Here is a 26,131-nt window from a genome sequence, read left to right on the forward strand (position 1 = left end):
CCACGTGATCGCAGGGGACGCGCCGCGGCGGCCCGTTCCCCTGTCACGTGAGGCGGGCTCCTTCCCCCTCCCCGCCCTCCCCGCGCCCCGCTGCTTGTTCCGGTCACGTGCCCGCCCCCCGCCCTCCCCATGGCCCCAGCGGCGGCGGCGGCCCGACCCCCGTAGCGCCCGCTCCCGTCCCGGGCCCCTCCCGCCGGCAGCGGCCAGCACGCCGGCCCGGAGCAGGCCCCCGCCACCGCCCGCACGGTAAGGAGCCCGCCGGCGCGGGGGACGGGGAGGCGGCGGCGCCGGGCGCTCTGCGTCTGTCTGTCTGTGTGTGTGTGTGAGGGGCAGCGGGGCCCGATCCGCCTCCCGGCCGCGCTGTCCCGGTCCCGGCCGTTCTCTCCCGGGCGCGGCGGGGCAGCGCCTGCCGGGGAGCGCTGCGGCGGGCCCGGCGCCGCGCCGGCTCGGCGGGGCGCGGTGCGGTGGTGCCGCCGAGGCCTTTGGCCTCCCGCTCTTCCTGCCCGCTCCCGGCCGCGGCGCCGGCGGCCGTTTAACGGCGGCGGCCTCCTGGCGAGGCCGGGGGTGCCGCGAGGGAAGGCACCGAGAGGCGCGGCGGCAGCCGCCGGTCTGCGCCCCCCGCGGAGGGGGGCGGCGGGAAGATGGCAGCGCTGCGCCGGCGGGGTCGCGGCTGGGGGGCACCGGGCTTCACCCGAGCGCCCGGTCGCGGGCGACAGACAAAGGGTGCCCTCGCACCGCCTTCCTGGGCCGGGGCCGCCTCCCGCCGAGCATACCCCGCCAGCGCCCGGCCGGGGCCGTGCGGGCGTCCTCGGGCCCCTTCCGCCGCAGGCAGAAACGCCCCGCAGAGCGCAGGTGATGGGAGTCGCGGGGGAGGGCCGGGCTGACCCCCCGGGCGGGCTCAGGGGCGCAAACCGTGGGTTCCTTCAGCTCGCTGCCATGCTCGCCGGTGTCCAAGACAAATGGCACTCGTCGCACCTCGCGGTTCTGCTGAGCTGTATTCCTCTGACAGGTCCGCTGCTGCCCTTCGGGGTGCTGCCCTGGCAGCTGCCAGAGCTCCCTGAGCTGTGTGCCGGGGCCCGGCCGCATGCCTGTGCTGCTGCGGCTCAGTCTGGGTCCTTAGCGTAGGTGTTCCGTAGTCTCCTGCAGGGAATGGAAACCTAGCAGCGAGGCCTGTGCCAAATCTGTCAGAGCTTGCTTGCCAGCCCATGCCTACCCTGACCAAGTCAGGATTATTAAAATGTGTAAAGGTTTCCTTTATTTCTGCTCAGAACTCGACAAAACCACATGGGAAGAGACTGGAGTGAAATGCTGGTAATGGAGAGCGTTCAGAACAGGTGTTGTAAGGAACAGGGAAGAGAGGTACCTGGCTGGTTAGGAAGAGTCGCTGCATTAGAGGAAGGATAGCTGTTGTAATTTGACAGTATTTCCAGAAGCCACGTTCACTCCCGCAGAGCTAGGAGGGGAGAGGTTATAGCTGGATAAGCAAACAGGACCTTTGTTTGTTTGTTTGTTTGTTTTATGCCAACACTGATGCTTCCTGATAGACCTTGCCCGTTGTAAACTGCAGCTGAAATTAATATCCTCAAGACAGGCTTGATGACAAGTCATACCCCGTGGGTTAGGGCTACTGGTTAATCCAAGTGCTTTTCGGAACTATTAACCATCACTTCAAAAGCTCTGCTGCTGGAGAATTTAAAATAAACTGTCTGACCTTCCTATTCTGAAAGATACTTAAACCAGAGAAAGGTCTGTCTTCCAAAATTTGCAGCTGAAGAACTCTACTGCTGCTTCTTTTAGCAGCGGCTTAGAATTATCACATAAAGCTGTAAAATAACAGAATTTCTCTATACGCATGTTGCAGTTCTTGCCCCTTTGAGCAGTAGTGTCATCATCTGCAGTACTGATTCCTGGAAGCTTCAGTTGTTAAATATAGAGGTTATGAGATTTGGGCAGGCGTGAATAGATCATTGATGGCTCTCACCCTTCTGCGTAGTAAGCCTTAAGTGTCCAAAAAGAAAAGAAAATGACCGGTGTACTGTGTGTGCTCAGCGAGGACGGAGCCTTCCCCTCTGCAGTCGATAGGAGACCATCCTCATGCTTTTCTCATGCAGCTAGGCGAGATTTCTATTTTAGAATTTTTCCTGTACTTCTTGTAACAAGAAGCCATCTTGTTTTCATTAGTGAAAGACGGTAACTTTCCTAAATCCTGATTATTAATATTTTTTTATTCTTTCTGATGTACTGTTCAAAAGACAGCTCGGGGTTTTCTCCATTTTGGGTAACGTTTACTGTGCTTGTGAGTTGTATCATCCTACTGCCACCATAAATTACGGCATGAAAAAGGAAGCACAGCAATGACATAAATAAGAACAGCAGTGAGCTAGTGTGTTCACCCTCCCAGAAGGTAGAATGAGCCACTCGAGGGATAATTGTGCGTTCACAGATTGCACACTGCAGGGTACTGTGCTAGAAGCACCACGGTTGTAAAGAAGTTGCTAGCTGCTGATCGTTTTCTTCCGTAGTTGAAAGACTCGTTGTAGGTGGGTGAAATAGCATGGTATGAGCCTGACTATGGCAATGCTTTCCTTTTTCTTTCTGTTCAGTACAGGTTTAATTCCTTTGCATTCTGTGGCTTTGCCTCTACTGCATTGGATAATAATGACCCTAAAGGACTGTAAAGTAACAAAGGGAGAAAAAAGTCAAAATCCTTAGTCTTGCATATGTTGAGGTTTCTAGTCTATTAGAGTCTGTGGCCAGCTGCCTTTTTCCGGTAAGGATAAGGTGCTGATGAGAGACTACAGACCTGCAACAGGAAACTCTACATAAAACGGTAGTGCGAATAGCACTGAAAGAGAATAATGCTGTTGGGGAGGCTGTAATGGATTATGCTAGGAAACGGTCCTGAAATCATGCCATGCAGTTCTCTTTGAGAGAGAAGTATTAGCAGGGCTGCTCTGAATGTGGCACAGCATGTTCTAGTGACTGCTGCAGTGGTGCTGATGTGAAACCCCACGTTCAGCTCAGCATCACTGAAGTCTTTGGCAAAGCTTTGGATGACTGAAATGATGAAGGAACGAAGCTTAAGTGCAGAGCCCTTTTGCCATTAAATCTTTCCATTTACTATTTTACTTAACTCGTTTCGGAGATGGGCCTGTAAGACTTTTGCTGAAAAGAATGCTGTGCTACTGTCCAGATTGTCAGAGTAAAATATCTTTTCTTGCTGCTGTTTTTTTAAAGAAAAAAAAAAGTATGTGAATTTAAATGCTTACGATTATCATTTTGTGATAGCTACTAGTAGCGTGATGGCTGATGCAGGTTGCTGTTTGAAGTTCGATGCGGGCCTCAGCAAATACTCCAGGTATTCTAAAGCACATGAAACATGCATGTCAGCATTTGAAAATACTATTTTACATATCAATAGTAAAGTTTATGCTGTACCAAATACAGCAGTTGGACAGACTAAACATTTACAGCAAACATACCAAAGATCTAATTTTTTGATAGGTGTAGGACAGTGTGTTAATAGAATGTAGTCACACTTGCAGTGTCCTTCATCTCTTAAGAAATTTAAGGCTGTAGGGTGAACCTGTAGAGAGGAACGATAGTGACTGCTGGGGAGAAGAATGCAGCAAGTATTGAAAGGCTTGTTGATGTGAGACTGGTGACAAAATTACCATTGTGTTGAAGTACGTATAACATTGGTCCCCCGGACTTTGGGGGAGAGGGATAGGAAACTGGCCAGCTGGAATCAAGTGTACAAAACATTGTTAGAGCCTTGGGCAAAAAGCACCACGATAAGAACAGGAGTGTAACCTTATCTTTAGCACAGAGAACTGAAAATCCATGATTTTTCACATACCTTGTATCCTTCCCTTTTCTGAAATGACTTAACATCTGCCATTCACACTGAAGAAGGGAATTGCTGCCAAATGCCAGAGGAGATTTGGAATTTATATCAGTGCTTAGCTTCGGTATTCTTCTGAACTTTAAAAACCAGTAAAGGAACATTAAAACAGGAAAATTTGGTTATCAGGTTAAATGTAAGACTTGTGGGTCTTTTATTGGAGCAAAAGCAGCAGCAGCAATATAATTAGATGAATTATTTAGATAGCTGGCAGTATTTTTGTTTAAATAAATTTGCTGATTGCACTGACAGAGGGGAGCATGTTTATCTGGAATGTTTCAAAAATGATGTAGGCATTAACGAGTAAATGTGGGTTGTAATACTTTGATATAAATAGGAGTAGCAAAAGAGTTACAGCAAAAATGATTATACTAATCAGCTCAACTGTATGTTTTTAATAGCTCCTTATAGCCACAATGGCAACGTCATCTGAAGAAGTGTTACTGATTGTAAAGAAGGTACGTCAGAAGAAGCAGGATGGAGCTCTCTACCTTATGGCTGAAAGGATAGCATGGGCACCTGAAGGCAAAGACCGATTCACAGTCAGCCATATGTATGCAGACATAAAATGTAAGTGAACACTTCTCCTATTCCAGCTTCAGTAAGCAGTATTTCGATGAATATTTAAATACATCCCAAAGCTTATTTGCCATGAAACATTAGTAGGTAAGTTAGGAAGGCTGCAAGGGTCTGGAGCTTTGACTAGGTTATTCTGTGTAGCAGCAGAGATCAGGACCATGGTGAAGTATCACCAGTTTATTAAGGATGCTACTGCAGAACTTCTGTAGTCTTGAGATGCTTACATTATACTGCGTTTACTATTAACTTTTGATAAACTTCTGCAATAAATTGAATAGAAAAATAATCTATGCCATATGCTTGTGGAGGGAAGGGTGGGAGGAGGGTTGAGGAAGGGTATAGGATTTTCAGGGTCTAACACAGAAACTATCTGGCATGTCATCTGTTAAACTATGCATCTAAAGTTGTTTCAATTTTCATATAAAATGAACCTCGCTGTTTTATTTTCCTCAAGCAGACCATAGCTTCAGAAGTGCTAGCTTCTGTAGTTTGGCCTAACTGGTAACATTCCGAGTAAGCGTTTGCTATTGCAATAGCAGAGTACTTGCAAGTGAAAACCAAACAGTAAATGTCTATAGCATGCTGCCTTTCTGGCTCCAATTAGTGCTCATATTCCATGTACTGTAATGCCAAAGAAGGAATAAAAAGAAAGTTGTTTGCGTCACTTGGTAAAGGTTTAGTGACTATTGCTGTTTAAAGTCACATACAAGTACTGTAGCATGATCAAAAGTGTGTGATGAATCAGAACTAATACGCTGTTTTCTTAAATATGGATGTGATAAGTCGTTTAAAAAGCTCTGTTCACCTATAATAATCAACTTTGTGAAGGTTTTATTTAGCTATTTACTTACACTTAAGCAGCTTATATTTTAAATATTTACATGTATAGGCATTGAAGTCTTTTTAATTTAGAGGAAAGGTGCTCTTTTTTGTCATCTAAAATTAAAAAAAGGGGGGGTATTTGTAAATTTGTAATAGAGGTGATGATTTAGTGGTGACATCTGGTTCCTGTCTCCCACTTGCACTGGAGAAAGGGGTAAGATTCAAAGTTAGGTTAGTGCTATTTGCAGTGCTACACTGAAGTCAGTATAGCACAACAGTCCATAAATGTAGTTATTCTAGCGTCTGCTCCCTCTGGTTATGAGAAATGAAGCAGGAGTTAGGTTTTTCTTATGAGTCATGAGAGTGTAACAGCACCTTGGAGGCATTGGTGATCGACTTCACGAGTACTAATGGCTAAATGTGCTTACCACACCAGTTGAAACCAGCATACCTTTGCTGTCAGACATGCTGGTACCCCACCCTGCATCTGCTTTCTTTACCACTTTTCTTCTGTGGGAACTGGTCCAGCTGGAAAGACAAAAGGGGGTTACTTTTCAGTGGATCAGTTCCTTGGTTCAGCTTGCTGCACGAACACTAACACTAGTACAAGAAAGGCAGCAGGAAGAAGTGGAAGGGGGGGAATGAGGTTGTCGCCTTTCAGCAGCAGCCTGGATTGGTACCAGGTTGAAGTGTCCAGGTGATGACAGTCTAATTTGCAGCAGTTTTCTAATGGAGGATGTGGGGAATGCAAAGATGAATCAGGGCCCCTGAGCAGTAGCTGAAGGATACTGAGCAATAGGCTACTGGTGTCTGTGTCTTGTGTTTTAGAGAGGACAAGGTGCAGGGTTCAGACTAATTTAAGGGGAAGACTGTCTGTTCCACTTTCGTGGCTGGAATTCACACACAGGGTAATGGTATCTAATTGGATGATGAGGATAACTGCTTAGAAGCAAATACTCTAGGGAAGAGAGTTTCTTGTATAAGCTTACTGTCTGTTGCTAATTAATACTTTCTGTGTAATCTAGGTCAGAAAATCAGTCCAGAAGGTAAAGCTAAAATTCAGCTTCAGCTAGTATTGCATGCAGGGGACACAACCAACTTTCACTTCTCCAATGAAAGCACAGCAGTAAAGGAGCGAGATGCGGTAAAGGATCTTCTTCAACAACTGTTGCCCAAGTTCAAAAGAAAAGCTAATAAAGAACTTGAGGAGAAGAACAGGTAAAGGGAAAGGAGCCTTAAAGTTTTTTGGTTGTTTGTTTTTTTTTTTAATTGTTACCTAACTAGAGCATATTCCTGCTAACAGTTGTTGTTGCAACATCATTAGTGATACGGCATTTGTTTCCCTAGTAAAAATCTCTCCACTTTCAATTTAGAGGCAGTTCCTTGAGACTTGCATAACTGTAACATGTTGAGACTATACTTGTGTTCTCAGTGACACGTTCTTGAGGTGTAAAGGCAGCCAGCCCGGCTGCCACCCAGTCTTTGTTATCCATGGCTGTGAGATGAAAGCACCCAACTGGCAGTCTGTCTCTTTAGTCCTCTTAAGTATATATTTATCAGTTAGAAAAGCTGCCTGAAAGACTTTTTTTTTTCTTTTCCAGAAGTTCTCACCTTCCTTGATTTGTGATTTCCTTCCCCCACCCCCCCACCCCCCCCGCCATGTAACCTCTTCCCCCTCAAATCTTCTTTCTTGGTGTTTTATATACTCTACTGAACTGCTAGGTATTTTCATGCATCTCACTTGAGATGCAGTAGTTTGTTATTTGGCATACAGGATGTTTATTCTAAAAAATGTTTTGAGAAGACATTCAGGACCTAAGTCCTTTTCCCAAAAGGGCCTTTAAGATATGCTTCCGTTCCTTTAAAATATTTGTGTTAAACCAGTCCTTGTGGCCATAGAGCACCCTTCTCTGCATCTCCCCAGATGAGTTTCACTTCATTGTAGCATCTGCTGTGAACCCTGTATCTACTAGCTTCCACTTCCAAAGATTGTTCTAGCTTTGAACTATTAAAGCAAGATTTTTCAAAACATAAGAGCATTGCCTCATTGGGCAAATCAGATCTTTACAAGGAGATTTCTCAGCAGAAGGGCAAGAGCCCTTGTGCTGGAGCTCTGACACAACCAGGATTAACTGGTTCCAGTACTGCAGCGAACTCTAGGTTTTTACAGCAGTGCAGACTGCTTTGGCACTATTATCATACTAGTCTCTTTATGCTCCGTGCCTTATTTTTAACGGTATTAATACTGAGTACGTGGGCAGTCTTAGCTATGAATTTTTGCATCCTTAAATGGAGTTTTACAGTAGTATGCCATGCAGTATTAAGAGCTTTTCTAGTTACAGAAAAGCCAGAATCTCTGCACGTACTTGGTCATAGTCTTTTGATGATTAGAAGTCTAAGTCTAGTGATGGGGCTTCATTAGTTTAATATGCAACAGATGAGGCAAAAAAGTTTCAACCTGTTCTGGAAGGGTACTACATTCAGAGTCCCTGCGGCACTTCCGCCATTTATTGATATGTGGGGGTCAGGTATACACCAAAATGCCAAGTTTGAGTGAAATAATTAGACTAACAGACTGCTTCCTGCTGCACTAATTTGTAAGAATTGCCACTAATCCGTATCTGTACCAACAAGAAAAACTGGTAAAACCTTGGTGGTTAAAACGTAATAGGGATGTCCTGCCACAAAGTTTTCACTTCCACCTCATCCTACTTCATTCTTAAAGCAGCTACAGGCTTTCATTCATTCCAGATTGCAGTTTATCCATGTTCTTCCCTAGACCACATACTATGTATTCATAGGATTCCTTTTTTTTTTGTTCGCAAATGATCAGCACCCTGAGGTACATGCTAAAGATTGTTGAGGTTATCGGCTCATTGTGAACACACACACACACACACACACGCACGCACGCACGCACGCACACACACACACACACACACACACACACACACACACACGTTTCCCTGAAAATAGCCTAGGTACACAGCTATATGAAAAGCTGCTTAAACATGAACTAACTGAAGTTTTCAGGTGCATGCATTCTTTGCATTTTGGGTAGTAAGGGTGATACTTGATATTTGGATAATAACTTTTGTAAACATTATTCCCTGGTGGAAGTAGTGACACTGAATGTTTCTGTAGCACTTGCGCTGCACGTGATAGTTAAGTGATGAAGATCCTACTGTCACCAACAGAAACATAAATGAACAAACAACTCAGGGTAATGTGTGTTTTAAGGTATCTTATCCCACGCATATTTTGTAATCTGTACTCTTGCACTAGAATGGAGACGTGTAGCTACTGAATTTTAAGATCTTAACCAAGAATTGGATAGTGCTGGAATCTCCTCCCCCCCCCCCCCCCCCACCCCCAAGACCTTTGTTACGAAGTTCAAGAAAATTCATTCTGCCTTTACAGTTCAGGAGACTTCAGTCCTGGATGTGCAAAGGCACAAGAGCACCACAGAATATTTTGGGAAAAGACGTTAATCCCACATTAACCTTTTCTTAGGCATTACTGTTTTCTAGCATTTAATGCTATTCCTTAAACATTTTTTTAGTCCTTTCTTAAGTCTTTTGAGACAAGTACAGCTATTGAGGTTGGTTGTTTACACAGTCTTGTTAACAAATGCACAGCATTTTGAAAGAAAAGTTGGTTTCTGTTCCTTTTGTGAACTCGTGTTAGTTATGGAAATCCTAGTGATTTATTCTGCAGTGTTTAAATTCTATTCAATACATTCTTTTACCAGAATGCTGCAAGAAGATCCTGTTTTGTTTCAGCTCTATAAAGACCTTGTTGTGAGCCAAGTAATCAGTGCTGAAGAATTCTGGGCCAACCGTTTAAGCCTGAATGCAGGGGATAATTCTGCAGCACCTAGTAAGCAGGATGTGGGCATCTCTGCAGCATTTCTGGTATGTTGAACCTCCAACTTAAAGGATTTTAGAGCAACAAATTGGGGAAAGTGAGAGTTCTGCTCATGTACTTTATTCCCGTACACTTTAATGTTGTTCTTTCTTGGTTCCTCGACTTAACATCTCCTCCGCATGTTAGTTAGACTATTGCAAGTGTAAAGGAGGAAAAAAAAAAAGTAAAGGTTTTACGCAAATCTGCAACCTCAAAATTTTGTCGATTTAAGATGCTCAATTTGAACTTTAAATTGACAATAGGCAGATGTTGTTTATACTGTTGCTCTGCTTTCCGTAAAACAGGAATAATGGTGAACTTGGAGTCACTAGATTACAGCGTATTAACTCCATAAGTTAAAAAGAGTATCTGTTGCAGCATTGACATGCATAAATTAAGCTGCAAAGACTTGCCACACAAAAGGTTTTAGTCCCTCCCCGATTTTTTTAAACCAGTACATACTTTCAACTACTTCAAGGACAACTTGTATATCTGAAACCTTGTTTTAGCTCTCTTTCCCCAGCTTTCAGTTATGTTACCCATTTGTAGAAACCATGCTTCAGTAATCTCAATGCAGTCTAAAAGTAATCTCGGTACAATCTTCAGATTCCTCCCACAGAGACATGTTTCTACTTCTGCAACAAAATTCATACAGATTATGACTCTTCAGCTGGAATCCCATTTCCACCTTTGTAATGACTGTGCACACAGCAAGGGTTTGGGAGGGAAAGAAGAGGTGGGAGTTGTCTTATGATGTAGCTGCTGTAGAAACATCTGTTTTTTTTCCCCCCTAGAAATACCTGAATCAGTTACCAAATGAACTTGATTGCTCTGATTTCCTGTCTGCCATTATTCTTATATCTTAACATCAAAAAAAACCAAACCAAGAAACCCAAACCTTCAAAACTGAAGCTTTCCTAAAATAACTGGTTCTGTTTGTGTACTCTGCATTTTTGAAGAAGAAAACTTCAGCTATTTGTGTGTCCTAGTTCAAGTTAAAATAACTATCTGGCTCTGCTCAGAATGAGTGTTTCTCTAGGAAGAAGGTGGTACAAAAACTAGAATTTCGGTGTACAGGAAGAAAAGGCGGCAGCATATGCAACCATGTACTTTTTCCTGCTACTGAGAACTGGACTTGCACTTGCTTGCTCCAGAGTTTCCTAAAGAGATCGCTGAGATCTAACTTGCAAGTTCTGACTAAGGCTTACCCTCAATTTTTAAATTCAATGTTATTTATCAGTTATACTGAGATGCTTTTAGTGTATAAGGAAATAAGGTGTAAGAGCCATAAATCCTTTTTTGTCACTTCCTTATCATCAGTGATTATTCACTAGCTGAATTGTTGCATGAACAACAAAAGATTAGGCATATACAGTAAACATGCCTATTTTTACTTTGAAACAAGGATATATTAAACTAAGCATACCTTCTTTTGACTGATGGAGTGGTCTTTGCTTTTCATTTCCTAAAGCTTACAGTCTCCTTGTTGAATCATCCCTTAAGTGGCAAGTATAATAAAGTAATTAATGCATGCTTTTTTATTTCTCATTCTAAAAATACCTATTTATGATCAAATGTGCTATGGATTATTGGAGGAAGATTATTTTATCTGCAGCAGAATTTGATTGCAAGATGCCAGTTTTTTCCTTCTCCAGTTACAGAAGGCGTTCAGACATGACTCTTTTTTCCTCCCTGTATGCTTTTCCTTAGGCTGATGTACGGCCTCAAACAGATGGCTGCAATGGTCTGAGGTATAATTTGACTTCGGATATCATTGAATCCATATTTCGAACATATCCTGCAGGTAAGAATAGTGCTTTACGTAGAAAATACATGCATTTAAGATTTGTTTTTTACTATCTTACCGTGGGAAAACTGGAATGTTAGTCTGAGCCTGGAAGCATAAAGGACCATATCTTTGGTCTTTTGGATGATTTTCCCTGCCTCGTTTGTGGGATGGGAAGAAGCATGTGTTAAAACATGCTTTTGAAATGAAAACTTGATTTTGTTAAATGAAAACATTTTAACTTGTTGTGCTGACTTTTTTTTTTTTTTTTAAATTGTGAGTAGATATTTGGTTCCCACGATACTCTCCTACTCAGCATTTCAATTAATTGTTATTTTTCATGAAATCACCTTTGGGAGGAAAAGAATCTGCTTTCCATCATTCCCCTGCACTATATTGAAGGCTGACACTGGTTCATTTTGGCCCCAGGTTAAAAAGCCTAGATCCATTCCGAGAATAACTAGAATTCTGGCAAATCAGACTTCTTGTGCGCGTGCAATTCAAATTAGAGTACTCAAACCGCTGTTACATGCATTTCTTTTCAAAGCATTAGCTAGCATTGCAGGGCATAAAAGAGTACCTGTTTGCTCATGCTTAACTACTGCATTCCCTTACATTTTAATTGGCATGAATGAAGGCAGCATTAGACAGAAAGCAAGGAAGCAAGCAAGGAAATTCTAACATAAAATACCATGTTAAGATTTACGGAACGGTTTGTAATCATTATGTTTTTTGTTCACAGTAAAAATGAAATATGCGGAAAATGTTCCACATAACATGACCGAGAGGGAATTCTGGACACGATTTTTTCAGTCTCATTATTTCCATCGGGACAGGCTCAATACAGGCTCAAAAGACCTCTTTGCAGAATGTGCCAAACTGGATGAAAAAGGTAAGCTTTTTGACTTTCTGCAGTAGGCTGCTACAGTCTTGGCTATATCATAGAGCACAAAACTCAAGAGGTGTATCTAGTAAACCTAGCACAGCTGAAGTCAAAAGTTTTTTTTATGTCTGTTTACTGGGTATCTTTTTTGTCAAACCGTTAAGTAAAAGCTACAGATTGTCATTGAAAGTTAGCTCTCGTTTTGCGATTCTTATCATGTTTGATAGTGCATTTCTCGAAATAAATTCGCCTTTGGAAAGTGGTAGCACTAGAAATACTCTTTATTACTACTCATGCAGTAGTAAATCTGCAATAAATTCCATATTATGCTATAATGCTAGATTGATTATGCTCTGCCATCAGTTACTATGGAATAATTTTGTTTACATAAAGCTTCATTTTGTGGTATGTTCACAATTTATAACAGGTATAGCTTTTATTATAGATTAGTTTTTAGTAATAAACAAATATGGATCCTGTTTAAGATTTTCCGGAGGAGTTGCTGTCCCTGTCAACCTTTTGTTGCTGTCAACCTTTTTAATGTGAAATCTTAAAATATTATCTGACTTGTTTTTATTGAACTTTTGAGGTAAGTTTGTGACGATACAGAAATGTGGAGAGTTGAGATCCCTTAACACCATTCCTTAACGCACATTCTGACTAATGAAAGCATTTGAAAGCCACAACCCTTCACAAGTAAAAGCTATCACCAGATATAAATTACCATGCTACCCAAGAAGGCAGCAAAACAGTGCTGAAATTAGAAGAACACACAATTAAAGCTTCCCAGTTCCCACTAATACAACTAATATAACTGCATCTTCGGTTTTGTTTTTCTTTTTACCAAACAGTGTTTGGTGATGTGTAGTAGCCGATTAAAAACGGCACTAATTAGTAGGACAATCATTTACAATAACTTTCCAAGTTTATTGCTTATTTTAAATGGAACTTTTGAAAGGGTTGAAAGTTTTAGTCCCAGTGATACATGGGCATCTGCAGAACCTTTGTCTTCTCCTTTTAAAGGTTAAATATAATAAATAATCCCACAATTATTTCTATTTGTTTAGATACAGTTTTTCATGGTTTTTTCTTTGTTTCATACAGGGTTAAAAACAATGGTGTCTCAAGGAGTAAAAAACCCTCTGATAGATTTAACAGCTTTGGAAGATAAAACATTGGATGAAGTAAGTAGTTGGGGAAAAAAAAACCAAAACAACCAACAACAACAAAAAAAACCCACAAAGACAAACCACCCCTTCCCTTAGTTTCATTTCAGGAGAAAGTGGGTCCTTCTCCTGTTAAAAAAACTACAAATGCTAATTCTAAAACACATCACTTACTAGGCTCCTGCAATAGTTGGGTAGTCAGCATTTATACAGTTGTATCTGTGTAAAGAAACAGAGACTCTGCCCATGGACCTGTATGTCTGCCTTAGTGTGCTGGGTATAAAAGCAGGAGTTCCCTTTTTTAAAGAATTATTATTTCACTTGGATGGCTTTTTTGTCTACAGTGGACTCTGGTTTCTTCCTGACTTTTAGAAGCTGTGACAATGTACAGAAGAGTAGCACAAAACAGGAAAAAGTCTTTGCATTTGTTCTCACTTTGAACATTGCTATTTGTTTGATTCAGCCTAATTTTAAGGACACTTTATACAATTTTCTTTATTTAGCTTTAAATACCGTGTTTTGCTAAAAATATGACTAACTTGAACTGTTACCTGCCTCCAAGTACAAATTAAAACAATTGTTATAAGCGGTGTACCATAATGTGAAATAACTTAAAAGATGCACTCTTCTGCAGTTGATTTAACTTAAACTTTTGAGTTATGATTAATAATGATGCTGCATTTCTAAGTTGTTTTTTTGTGTGTGTTTGAGTTGCACAAAGCTACCAGTCTGCAACTGGACTAGGAGTTTAGGATAGGTCTGTTGGAAGTGCTATGCAAACTGCCCTAGTTTGCTTTTGAGGCTGGTTAACTGCAAGCATGAAACTGTGCATGGGGTGAAGTGAGTTGCCTTCAGCCACCTGGTAACTGGGGAACACTGCCAACATTAAGGCTTGAGGTTTTTCGAATTCCTAGTGGTATCACATCCTCCTGACAGCTGTCATTTAGCCTGTGGGCTGCTGGTGTCCCACAGGATGTTAAAAAGAGGTCAGTAAAACAATTGGTAGCTCTTACTTGCCATCAATGCCTGTCTGTTTTGTACAGGTGATCCTTAGATTTTTTTTTTTTAAGGTAGTTCTGTTTTTACTTATAACAGATCATGGTCTTATAAAAATATCTGTTGAAGATTATTTTTTTCTTCTCTCAGACACCTCTAAACTGCCAAGCGTTAGCGGAATAAAATAGTCTATGGAGACTTTTCAAAGTACATGAAGTGATGGTAGGGGGAAGGCAGGAAAATACTGCTTCAGATGATGGTGTGGTATCACTCAGTAAAGTTCAGAGGAGGTGGCATGCAGGCTTCCTGACTCAATGGAAAACAGAATTGTCCTTCTGGTTTTGGGGCAGGAGGTAGCTAATGTTGTTTTCTTTGTAGGGCTATGGTGTTGCTTCTGTGGCCTCTACATCAAATGCCTCAAAATCCGCTAGAGAAAGTAGCAATGCTGCCATTATAAAACGCTTTAATCATCATAGTGCCATGGTCCTTGCAGCTGGCCTCAGGAAACAGTAAGTTTCAATGTGGTATAGAAGCTTTTTTTGTAACAAATTTTAAGGAATTTCCAAAATGAAAATACACCTTCAGTTACTCATCCAACCTTTTCTTTTCATTTTTATGAATGAAGTATTTTGCTCTCGAAATTAATACCCCTTTAGGTTCCATTTTACTTTTACAAAGTTTTTCAGAGCTGTCTGAGATGACAAATGCTATTTTTAGCCGAGTTGTTATCGTACAAAGCAGATTAAAAAGGGAAGGATGTTTCTGCCTTGGTTCTCTCGCCCTGCTGAAGGCTGCAGAAGTAGTATTCTGTTTGCTGTGCAGAGGTGAGGTCTGGTGCAGGGAGTTCCTATTGCCCTGCCTTCCAGGAGCAGGTCTGCTGGGGCTTCCTGCAGTGGGGTGCATGGACACAAGTAAACGAGGAAGCAAAAGAACAGTGTGGCATGGGTGGATCAGGTGAAAGATTCCTCCAGTGCAGTACCCTGCCCCGACCAAAAAAATGTATCAGCTGGTGATGTATATTTACAGCGAACTTCACAAATGAAACTTCTTAACACGCGTGGAATGGGTTTGATGTGAAGCCTGCTTTACAGCTGGTCTAGAGACAACCACTCTACCCAAATCCTACAGACCTTACCTGTGAGAGATCTTAATTAAATACTTTCTTCTGTGTAGCTGTGCTCCCTCCTGTTCTGTCTTGCACAAATTGAACAGTGGACCTTAAACAATCTCTTTTGGGTAATGTGTCTTTCTGTTTCTCAGTTCAGAAAGAACAATAGCTCTCATTCTGAAACAGTAGTGTCTCAGGGCTCCAATAGCTCTGCTAATACCTGCTTGACATAAGTGTGTATGCAAAGGGTTTCTCATTTAGGCGTGACTTTGCTGTGTCCCATTTGCATTGTGGGCATGCTACTATTTCTGAAGAGAGGGAGAAGCACCCTCCACCGCTGTTGAATTTCCCCCTTGACAAACAGGGTTATTTGAGGTGTTGGTTCCTTCTATCTAGATCAACTTCTAGAAATGAAGACATAAGGGGAAAAAAGTTGATATACAGTATGTGAACATGCATATGAAATTTTTGAAACAGGTGTATTTACTTTGTCTCTAGCTTGTATCTTAAGTTTCCTGTGAGGTGAATTCTTCTTAATGCTGTTTCTCTATTTTAAGAGAAGCACAAAATGACCATTACAGTGAGACCAGCAGTACGGATGGAAACTCCAGGGATTCAGATTTCTTTCAACCACCAATGAAAAAGGTATAAAGTGAGCTGATGCAATTCCAATTAAATGGAGCTGGAAGCTCTGTCTCTCAAAAGATTGCTGAAGGTTCCTTACTTGTTTTATGATGCATCTAAAGTGATACTTATTTAGCTTTGCTTAGAAGTATATAGAATAAGAACCTGAGGGCCTGTAAGAAGCTTTGTACGTCTGTTAGTAAACACAGATAAATTACACTTTGAAGTATTGTTCTGTTCATCTCTTCAGTAGTGCCCAATGAAAGTAAAAATTTTCCAACATGCTTCTGATTGGACCCAGAAATCTGGTTCTTTCCATTCTGTGCCGTTCTATTTTTGCCCTTCTGGCTGAAGCAAAAAACTGGAAGCGCAGTGATGCCTGTTGCACTGAAATACAGGACTACAGCCTGTTTTAGACTAACTATAGCAGCTCACAAAGTAGAAGAGAGTATTGTAATTGCTACAAAACTGAATTGAATACTCTTGCTAGTGTTGACAGCCTAAATAGAAAATGCCAAGGGGGACTAAAAACCCGTGTGTATTGTGAAAAAAGGTTGTAGAAGACGTGTTAAATGTTGAGGTAGTCAACAGCTTTGACTTTCCTGAAAAGCTGCAGTTTTTACTGGGAAGTAAACAATATACCAGGACTAGAATAAATGTGATAAAAAGAGGAGTGAAAGAGTAGCATGAGTAGGAGACTTCAAAAGTAGTTTTCTCATTGTACAAATCTGATATCACTGTGCTGTTACCTCTCACCGCTAATGCTGTAGCTCTACTGTCACCAAATTGCTTGGGTAACTATTATGGTTTTAGTCTTACACTCTTGTATGCCAGCCATTAAATCATTACTATTTCTGCTAATCTGGAGATAGATGGACGTAAATAGAGAGCACAAAGAATGATCAATGTATAGCAGAGCACTTTTTGGAAGTGGCAGGGACTGCAAGTTTTGGCCAGAATCTGCAGAAAAAGCGGTAGTGCCAAGACTTCCAGATTGCACACTTTAAATAATACTGGGCGCTGCTCCCTCTGGAGGGTAGACGTGAACCATTCCACACTTTCATTTTCTTTAAGGTTTTAGTAACCCTTCTGCTCAAACTCAGTGAACTGGGAAGAAAGCACTAGATGCATCAAATTGTCTCCTCATTAGTAATGTGTATAATTATTTGGCTCATTTTAGGTGAAACTGCAGGAGTCCATTGAATATGAAGATTTAGCAAAGAATAATAGCATTAAAACTATTGCACTAAACTTAAAGAAGTCTGATAGGTAAGTTAACAAAATATGCATGGCTATTTCAGCGTATTCGATCTAGCAGGTCTCTCATCACAGCCTGCACAGAGTTAGCTGATTTAGTCTCTACTGTGCCACACTCAAGTGTGTTTAGGCTAAGTTTAGGAACCTCATATGAACTCCTGCATAAACCAACTTCCAAGTAATTCCCATTTAAATTTGTATTTTGATTTCATCTTGCTTTTCAGCAAGTTAAGTCTCTCTAAGCCTACTTGAAGGGCTTTGACATGTAATTTCTGTGAAAATCTAACAGACCTGTATTCACAGTTCAGCACTTTGTTGCAGCTTACAGTGGAAAAATGTATGTTACATGTGAAAATATATACGATTCCAAGGAAAATCCACTCCCACGCAAAGAAAGTGCAGTCGGGATAGTTTGGACTGCTCACAGGTCTAGTATTTTTCTAGTAATAGTCCTCTTGTTTTCTAGACTTTTGAGTTTGAGAACCATAGATGTAACTTCAGAAAATAAGTGATACCACAGGAAAGAGAACAGGTCCAAATGTGCACCTAACTTCATTTAGCTTAGTTTCAATCGAAAGTGGTGTGAATTGCTCCATTCTAACGATATTCGCAGAACTAGGTGGCACAGATAGCTTGTCATTAGCAAAACGATGCTCGCAGATTCAACAATAGAAGCTCTTCTTACTTTGCTGCCACGCCATCCCAAACCCAACCTCTTCCCGTGTGGCAATGTATTTTAGTTTGTCAGTAAATAAGATTTAGATAGTAGCGTCAACAGTTGCAAAGCATCTGAAATTGGAAACATTGGAAGAACTGTCCACTGAGTTTGGCCTCTGTTTTACCAACACTCCTACTAATACACTTTTCTCTTTCTTTTTCTCACCTCACAGGTATTATCATGGTCCAACTCCAATTCAATCACAGCAATATGCAACCAGTCAGGATATAATTAATTCTTTTCATAGTATTAGGCAAGAAATGGAAGCATATGTACCCAAACTAACTCAGGTATGGAAGAATACTCAAAAAAATTCCCTTCTTGATGTTAGCATCTTGCTTTCTATATAATTGTGTCTCGTGTCTACTGGAATTTTAATTCTTCAGGGTAAACATTATCATCTCCAATAGTTTTATATTATTCAGTTTATTTTAAAACTTTAAGCGATACCTTTTGAGCTATTGTGTTTAAAATCTAAACAATAGGAAACTGAGTCATTGCTGATATTCAGAGTTATATTCTGCTGTTACCACATTCTTTTGAGGAAATAGTAAAGGTATAAAGTAGTAAAGCAGGACAGTCATGCAACATGAAGTACAGGCCAATATTATTGATCCCACCTCCTGAAATTCAGGAAGTAATGGTTTTAAGAGGTCATAGTAAGCAGGTTTATAACTGAATGGGTCTTCAGCTCCTAAATACACTTAGGTAGGATGTAGATCTCGCTGTGGGCTGCACAGCAGCTCTGTCCTGGCAACTGGAGGGCAGCATAGCCATGTAGCCAATATCCCCAGCCAGTATCTGAGCTTCCTCTGTTAGCAAACCTAGATTTGGCCCTAAGGAAAGCAGCCACAACTGTGAATGTGTCACATTTCTGTATAGTAATTCTCTTTCTCAGAGCCAGTTCGCATACTAGGTAAAGAAAAGGGTTGTTTATCCATAATTAATTGGAGAGCTTTCACTGAAAACATGAGCTATAGCACTTAAAGGCTCTGTGTCTAATTCTGGAGAAGAGCAGACCCTTCATCAGAGCTTTGATTGCTCAACTGTATCTTTGCCATTGGGGTTCAAATACAACTTATTTAAAAAAGATTTTGTTGGAAAAAGTGATCTGAAATATTTGTTCCCTCTGTCCCTTCAGGTTCTTTCAAGTGGTGATGCTACTAGCACTATTGCGGTCCTGTCACCTGGAGGAGCACTTATGCAGGGTGGAACACAGCAAGCCATAAACCGTAAGGATTTAGGATGTGTAATACTTTAATCGTATTTTACTGCATTATACAGCAGTACCTGGCTTGCTGTTTCTTCTGCCTCTTAGAATATGTTACAGTGATAAAGGAAATTATGGAAACATGTAACTGGAGTAGTACTGGGTTGCAGCAACAAAACAAAAGCAACAACTCAGCCACACCATGAGGGTGGCACTGGCTACACCAGTGCTGAGGCAAGTGAATGAGAGAGAATTTTACAGAGCAAGTAATGAAGGATGCACTTGATACTAAGTCCTCTTACAGATAATAGGTTTTGCTTGTTCAGCGTTTCTCTCTTCTGATTTTTTTTTTTTCTCCTGGATTTTAGAAAATAAAGGCATACTGTGGGAAAGCTCTAAGGAGGCAAGGCCTAGGTAATTGTCTGGAACTGGGTTTTTTGCAGCCTGCGTTTAAGATCCACAGCTTGCTGTGAAAAAGGACAACTTTCTTGTAGACTGCAAGGGCAAAATAGATAAGCCCTCTTTCTCACATCTCCATTCAACCACCCCTTTCCCTTTTGTCATGTTCCTGCCAGTTTGAGTTCCTTTCTCTTTAGTCTCACAGCAGATGAACCCCTATTCTCACAAGACAGAGTTTATAACAGTTTTCCAGTTTAACTTGTGTTACTTGGTCTGAAGAGCAGCAGAAACTAATTCAGACAGCTGAAAAAGCAAGTATGAGTTCTTTATGGTACTGAAAGAAAAGGAGTCAGCAAGCAGTAGTGAGGCTTTCTTACCCATCCCAGTTGACATACTGCATGACACACTCCACTTCTTTGAGCCTGTCCACCACTTTTTTTTTTTTAAATAAACAGCCTCATCCTAGAGTTTGCTGTTCACTCTTCAGTTCACTGGGCTCCTGTCATCCTCAATGACAGCTTGTGCTTTTTGTCTTTGTTTTTTATGATTGTGGTTCCTTCCCTGTTCTTGCACCCTGTTGCCCTTTCTTCTTTAAGAGTATTTCGGATACAGTTCCTCATTCCTGCCTGGATTTTTCATCTTCCACATGCTGTGACCATATTTCTCATTGTCAACGCAAGAGAGAGGGAAAAGCTTGCAGTCACACAGTATTTTGCACTGTGCTGTGGAGAGAACAGGGTGCTGGTCCCAGAAGCAGTACTGCCACACTGTCAGATCAATACAAATATACTGCTTCTAATCCTGGATTAAGTTTGGTGTCCATTTTTTGCCTGGCATAGCTCTCCCTATATAATATACAAGCTTCCAAGTATATAGCCATAAATAGCGGCTGACCCGATCTAATACTGCTGATAGTCCTACTTCAGGTGTGAGACACCTCAGCGTTCCTTCCCAGCCAACATTTCTGGATTCTAGTAGAAATATATATTGCTGAACTCCTTTGTTAGCCTTACATTCTCATTTTTCATACGACAGTTTTGAGTGACGTGACAAAGTCTTTTTCCTGTTGCAGAGATGGTGCCAAATGATGTTCAGTCTGAACTAAAACACTTGTACGTGGCAGTAGGGGAACTGCTACGACACTTCTGGTCCTGCTTTCCTGTTAACACGCCATTCCTAGAAGAAAAGGTAAGGTGTAGCTTCCTAGTGTGGCCCTGGTTATGATGTGGCCAGATCGTGGTTTAGAATGACTGTTATTAACTTTAAGTATAGAACTTATACACATGCTTTAAATCAGTGTAGCACTAGAACTGAAGGTCACAAAACAATGTAAAACATTACTTTTTTCAGCAATTCTGCTGGTGCTATTGGTTAAAATCATCCTTGTCCCTGCATGCCTGTTAGCACCCTTCAGGAGCAGTTGCTGTAGGCTAGTTTCAAACAGAATGGTCAGCTATATTCCAGCTGCAGATTTCTCATTACCTGTTTAACGCACAAGCTAAAGCCCCACCCTTCCCAATCTTTTAGATATAACCTCTGCAGTGATAGTTACAAGAAATATTTCCTTATTCTTCTATCCATTGCAAAATCACTCGGTCGTAGCTTCAAAACATACACTGCTTTTTAGAACAAAGTTGCCTTCAAGAAGAGATGTCTATCTACAAGTAGGTATATGATTGTAACCATTTTTCTGTTGCTTTTGTTTCTTTTGACCTCACGTGGATCACAAAGATAAAAATTTGCATTCAGATATGTTGGATTTGCTGCTGCAAAACGTGGCCTGAAAATCCATGGTACAGTCTTTGCTTGAAGCAAAAAAAGATGTTTTTGTGAATCTTATCTATAGTATTTACGGACAAAGTAAAAATTACCACAGTGGCACAGTGCACTTTCAGTCATATTGCACTTGCCTCAAAAAATAAATACGTGCTCAAGAATTGTTGGGGACTGATATTTTAGTAACTTTTCTTCCTCAAACTCTACATACTTAAAGTAGCCCCCAGAATTAGTTACAAGGTGTTTTGTTGGAGAACAATTTGTTTAAGGAAATTAAGCTTCTGTGCAAGTGATTATAATACTGGTTTCTGTCTCTCTCTTAGGTTGTGAAAATGAGGAGCAACTTGGAAAGATTTCAGGTTACAAAGCTCTGCCCATTCCAAGAAAAGATTCGGAGACAGTATTTAAGCACAAATGTAAGGAGAAAATACTCTTTAATTACATGGGTGCATATTAATAATTTGAATTGTAATTATCAGAGGATGGGTAGCTTTGTTACTTCTTATCCTAGGGCATTTTAAGTTTTTTGTTAACTAGGAAATGGGCAGAGGGGAATTGGGTACACAGTTAAGCATGTCTTCTCTCCCTGTATAACTTGCTGAATAATACCAGAAACTGTCAAGAACTATAACTTGAAATTACCCAAATGAGACAACAAAAATGGGAAGTCGTGTTTCATTTTTCACTTCCACCGTGAAGCAGAACTTTAGCAGCTTCAAAACTGTCTCCCACCACGTCAGACTTGAAGTGGTCACAGCCTAAATGCTGGAACAGACAGCACAATCGGGTGTCACTTCCCTGTGACCTTCTCAGCTTAGTAGCTCTCTGAACTGCTCCCTCTACAGGTACTTTGCAATAGAGCCTCAAGGTCTTTTCTCTCTTTATCTGGTATACCTCTTCGATTTTAGTGAGGTTACTCTTAGTGAATAAAAGGAAGAATCCAACTGAGTATCTGATCAAAGGGAGGGGAGGGGATCTGTTTTCCAGTAGCTGGGACATTTGGTTTTCCCTCTTAATGTTTCAGTTGATAAGTCATATAGAAGAGATGCTGCAGACGGCCTACAATAAGTTCCATACGTGGCAGTCCCGGCGCATGCTGAAGAAGACGTGAAAATGCATGCTGTACAGGTTTGAGAGCAAAATCTGCAATAGGTATAGGAGTACAACCTAGCATATGTGCAGATCTTATAGTTGTTGCGGGAAGACCTGCAAGCTGTGGACTTCTGGAAACGATGCTAACTGAACTTGCACATTTTTGAAAAAGAACTGAGATTAAACTTGAAAACTAGGGAGAAAAACAAGGAAGAACCAAAACAGAAGAGCTGAGGCGCAAAAATATTTAAAAGACACTGTTTACTGCAGTTACTCAGGAACTGCTTTTGATTTGCCTAAAGAGCTGCTTTCAGAAATAAAAAATTTAAAGAGGGTGTATTAATAAAATCTGTTTTTCTGTCTAATTTTTTTTTTAAGAAGTGTATGGCACAGGGTAGAAGTCAAAAGTTTTTCTTCACTGGATTCTGACATTTTATTGAATTCTGTTTGTATTTTCTGCAACAGTTTAACAATGATATTTTAAAAAATAGCTGAGACTGGTTTTGCTTCAGACATCTGGGAGAGCGCAGCTGTCAGAAGACAAGCTTCTGCCATATGTTTCCCCACCAATTGGAAGCAAGAGACATTGCACTGAAAGCTGTTTATGGTCTGGGGTCCCTAAAGGCACACGGGGGCAAACTTTTGCCTGAAGTCTTGGATTTTTATGCAGAATTTTTTCAGCCATCAGTTTTGCATGTTTTCCTTTGAGTGCAAGTGTGTGCTACTGCAGTCTTTTTTTTAAGGTGGCATTTGTTCTGAGGAGAGAATGCATTTTTAAAAATGAAGTTAAATAAAGTTTCTTACAAAAGAAGTCATTTATTTTCAATTGTTAGACATTTTTTTATTTCTTCTCCTGAATCTATTTTCCTTCACTCTTCCCTTTTGACTGTTACACTATTTTTGGCGAATTGATAATCATTACAAAGAGAAAAATGTGTTATTTACACATTGTCCATAGATATTGGGAATCTGTGCCATACTTTGTTCCAAATAGAATCAGTTCACAGTTTCAGACCAACTTGTCTTGTATTAAATGTGACTTAAATGCAAAGTAAACCTGTTTTCTATAATATATGCAGTTTAACAACATCCTTGTATTTTGTTGTCACCTTGACTGTACTAAAGCCCAGTATGGGCTACTGAACTTTTTTACTTCTGACTAAATGTGACTGTTAAAGAGTATAAGATGCATTTACTACAAAGACAAATCAGAGTATTCAAAGCAAGCACAGCAGTGTTAAGTACGGCAGAAGAAATTCCCATTAGCCTGCATGATGGCTTAATACTAGAGTTTGCCACCATTGGTATGATGCTAAAACATGATAGTACGATGTTGGGTGGAGAATTCTTGCAAATTCCTACGGAAGAAAAGAAAGATGTATTTGTATAGCCAAGTCTGTGCTTGTTCTGTGCTGCTGCTCCATTTATGCAAGAGGGGTTTTTTCTTTAACTGATGCGTGGAAGTCAGCAGCTTCTTTTTACCCAGTGTTTTTGGATTTTTGTATTATGCTAATATTTTGGTAAAAGCTGAGTTTCAGTTAAATGTCACTGTCTGCACCAAAATTCTGTCTTGAAATGTATGCATATTGTTAAGCCTAGTTTCCCTGTCTGCTTTTGCAGATAGATGCATGATACCTGCTCTGTGATGTTTATGTGGTTCTGCTACAAGAAATGACTGGGCTCAACAAGAGAGATGCCCATTATTTTTGACAGGGTGAAAACGTCACTAGGAATAAACAGATGTACGTACAGCATTTGGGGGGATGAGGTGCACATCTTGTCAAGAGTTACCTCTTGTGATAAACAAACTATTTCTCTAAAATTTAGGCTTAGGGTATGGCTTTATTAAGCCTAATCCTCTTGTAAGTGCAGGCAGCTCCCAGAAAGAAAGGGTAGTTTTGTTCTCCCCCACTCCAAAGCGTTTCATCTAGCAATTCTGTGGCCAAATTTCAGCTGTTCAGTGAAAGCTGTAACACCTTTCATCGTATCAGAGGGCTAGGTTCAAGAAAATATATCTGACATATTCTAACTGTGCCTGAAGCTATGAACAACGCATGTGAGTATTAAGACTGCACTGAGACTTCATTTAAAAAAAAAAAAAAATCATAGACAGGAGAGTTTTTGAATATGGAACTAATTCACCTTTGATTTGAATCAGTATTTAGTGTTCCTGGAAACGCTGGGCAAAATGTTTAGCACGGTGGAAAAGTTTCAGTGCATCACAAGAGGATTTCACAGTTCAAAGGACTGTTGTTCATAATCATTATGGGGGATGGTGTTGCAATAGCTTTAAATCATTATAGCGCTATCAGGCTATCAAAACGTACCTTAATTAACAGAACTGGGGGGGGGGGGGGGGGAAGAGGACTATGATACTAAATTCAACGGTTTTGCCTAGAGACTGTCCAGGCAAGGCTGCTATGCACTTCATATTTGCTTTTTCAGGTATTGTGGCAATAAGGCACAGGCCCCTCCTAAAGTAAGGGAGGTAAACTAAATATTCTTTCTTCTACATTGTGTTCCCCTTTTCTGTAGCATGGTCCAAAACCCAGATTCATTCCTTAAGTTTAGAAACTGAATCATCATGCATTATATTACTATTGGAATCTTTATACTGACTTGTATTTTTAATGAAAATTCATAAAACTTGTATCATTGGCATTGATCTAAGATTTGTAGAATAAACCCTACTGAATTCTAAAGTCAAGTCTTCTCTAATGCTTAGGCTGTGTTTTCTGATGTTCAATTAAATCCCCAACAGGCTCCATTCAGGTTTAAATTGAGAGCTGTGTACAGGGCTAGCTCAGCTGGCCCGTCATGCTGGTAGAAGAGGTCAGGAGCAAAAGGGGTACAATACAGTTACTGTCAACTTATTTCATTTTTAGGGGTCAAGAATGTTTTCTGCCGCACAGGGACTCTACACCATTACTACTGCTACTGTCCCTCTGTTCCTTATCATACAAACCCCAGTTTCAGTCTCTGGGGGTTAGTACTCTGCTTCTTCCATATATCGATCCAGCAGCTGTTGGTTCAGGAGCTGCACAGGCTGCTTTGTCAGCCACTCGCATCTAAGCTTTGCTAGTAGTGGAGAAAGGGTAACTTCAAGCATATACTAACACAAGTCTGGCTCAGCTTATTTGTAGCCTTTGAATTTCAGCAGATAGAAACACTTAGATGCACCAGAAAAAAGGCTGGGCTATTTCTCACAACAAGAGCTCTACCCCAGTCAAGGACGGGAAGCGACATCTTTCCAGTGGAGCCGTTCCTACAAGTAGTTCCTTGCACGCTCACAGAGTAGCTCTCTAGATGATGATCTTCGGCTTCCCAATGTGACAAAGCACTGACCAAGGCCCTGTGCTTTCCCAGATGGGTGACATTCCCCACCGCCCCTTTAAGGTGCTTTTTTACAGCTACAACTATTTTCCCTTATTTGTACTGTAACTACATCCTTACAACTTCTATCATGAGGTATTGTCATTAGCTAGAAAGCTTACCTTATCCCTTGCCAAAACTCCTGTCAAACAGCTGCTTTATCAAGAAAGTCACTTGTGTAAGTAGGGGAGGTGATGACAAGAAAGCTTAAGATCCAGTTTTCCATTATCCATCCTGTTTCCCTCTTAAGAGAAGGGCCTACCCAAGCATCCCTGCTATCTGCAGGCAGCGTGTTAAGTGGCTTTGGAGCCTTTGTACTGCAACACAGTTTCAGTGTGTGAGCCACAATATTCTAAACCTGTTCCCAAGCTCTCCCTTACCTTGCAGCAAGAGCTGGAGCTCGATCTGAATGGAAAACAGCAACTTCTGTTTGAATAACGATCAGGCATCACTGGTGATCTAACATTGATCCTCCATAAACCCTGCTAACTAATGGCAGATGTGCTCCTGCAGTAGATTTTAAAGCCTGGGGA

At 41.0% G+C, this 26,131-nt stretch overlaps 2 protein-coding genes across 10 annotated transcripts in view; one reads left to right on the plus strand and one right to left on the minus strand.

The window, feature by feature from the left end:
• Positions 1 to 90: 90 nt before the first annotated feature.
• On the plus strand, positions 91 to 24,928 carry GTF2H1 (general transcription factor IIH subunit 1). 9 transcript variants are annotated; one of them, XR_015701846.1, is made up of 16 exons: positions 92 to 246; positions 4,306 to 4,474; positions 6,331 to 6,523; positions 9,057 to 9,219; positions 10,922 to 11,015; positions 11,740 to 11,889; positions 12,985 to 13,064; positions 14,421 to 14,551; positions 15,708 to 15,795; positions 16,955 to 17,043; positions 17,922 to 18,039; positions 18,891 to 18,981; positions 20,431 to 20,546; positions 21,458 to 21,550; positions 21,834 to 21,979; positions 22,159 to 24,928. XR_015701846.1 is itself a non-coding variant. In XM_087745693.1 (16 exons), exons 3-16 carry the CDS (start codon positions 4,321 to 4,323, stop codon positions 22,243 to 22,245), a joined length of 1,647 nt encoding a protein of 548 aa, XP_087601819.1. In that variant the 5' UTR covers positions 94 to 246; positions 3,289 to 3,358; positions 4,306 to 4,320; the 3' UTR covers positions 22,246 to 24,928. The 9 variants fall into 9 exon arrangements, 7 of the variants coding, with proteins under 7 accessions (XP_087601818.1, XP_087601821.1, XP_087601822.1 ...); XM_087745693.1 differs by lacking the exon at positions 21,834 to 21,979 and adding an exon at positions 3,289 to 3,358 and having other exon boundaries at positions 94 to 246; XM_087745692.1 differs by lacking the exon at positions 21,834 to 21,979.
• Positions 1,413 to 26,131, minus strand: part of LOC148057091 (uncharacterized) — a 54,718-nt gene continuing 29,999 nt past the window's right edge. The window contains exons 3-6 of the mRNA XM_087745707.1: positions 5,734 to 5,833; positions 3,860 to 3,984; positions 3,270 to 3,363; positions 1,413 to 2,672 (exon numbers count right to left, since the gene is read on the minus strand). Of these exons, the coding sequence (XP_087601833.1) occupies positions 2,496 to 2,672; positions 3,270 to 3,363; positions 3,860 to 3,984; positions 5,734 to 5,772 (435 nt within the window). The 5' untranslated portion in view covers positions 5,773 to 5,833 and the 3' untranslated portion in view covers positions 1,413 to 2,495. The remainder of the gene's footprint in view (positions 2,673 to 3,269; positions 3,364 to 3,859; positions 3,985 to 5,733; positions 5,834 to 26,131) is intronic.

The sequence above is a fragment of the Nipponia nippon genome, unplaced genomic scaffold (assembly GCF_047370975.1).
Source record: "Nipponia nippon isolate SJK-2023a ecotype South Korea unplaced genomic scaffold, ASM4737097v1 scaffold_10, whole genome shotgun sequence".
In the NCBI taxonomy this organism is placed as follows: domain Eukaryota; kingdom Metazoa; phylum Chordata; class Aves; order Pelecaniformes; family Threskiornithidae; genus Nipponia; species Nipponia nippon.

Excerpts from the sequence above, each read along its gene's own strand:
- GTF2H1 (XM_087745698.1), top strand. The coding sequence starts at position 1,285 with ATGGGAAGAGACTGGAGTGAAATGCTGGTAATGGAGAGCGTTCAGAAC. Across the intron at positions 18,982-20,430 it reads AACACAGCAAGCCATAAACC|AGATGGTGCCAAATGATGTT; the intron begins GTAAGGATTTAG and ends TTCCTGTTGCAG. Across the intron at positions 21,551-22,158 it reads GACAGTATTTAAGCACAAAT|TTGATAAGTCATATAGAAGA; the intron begins GTAAGGAGAAAA and ends TTAATGTTTCAG.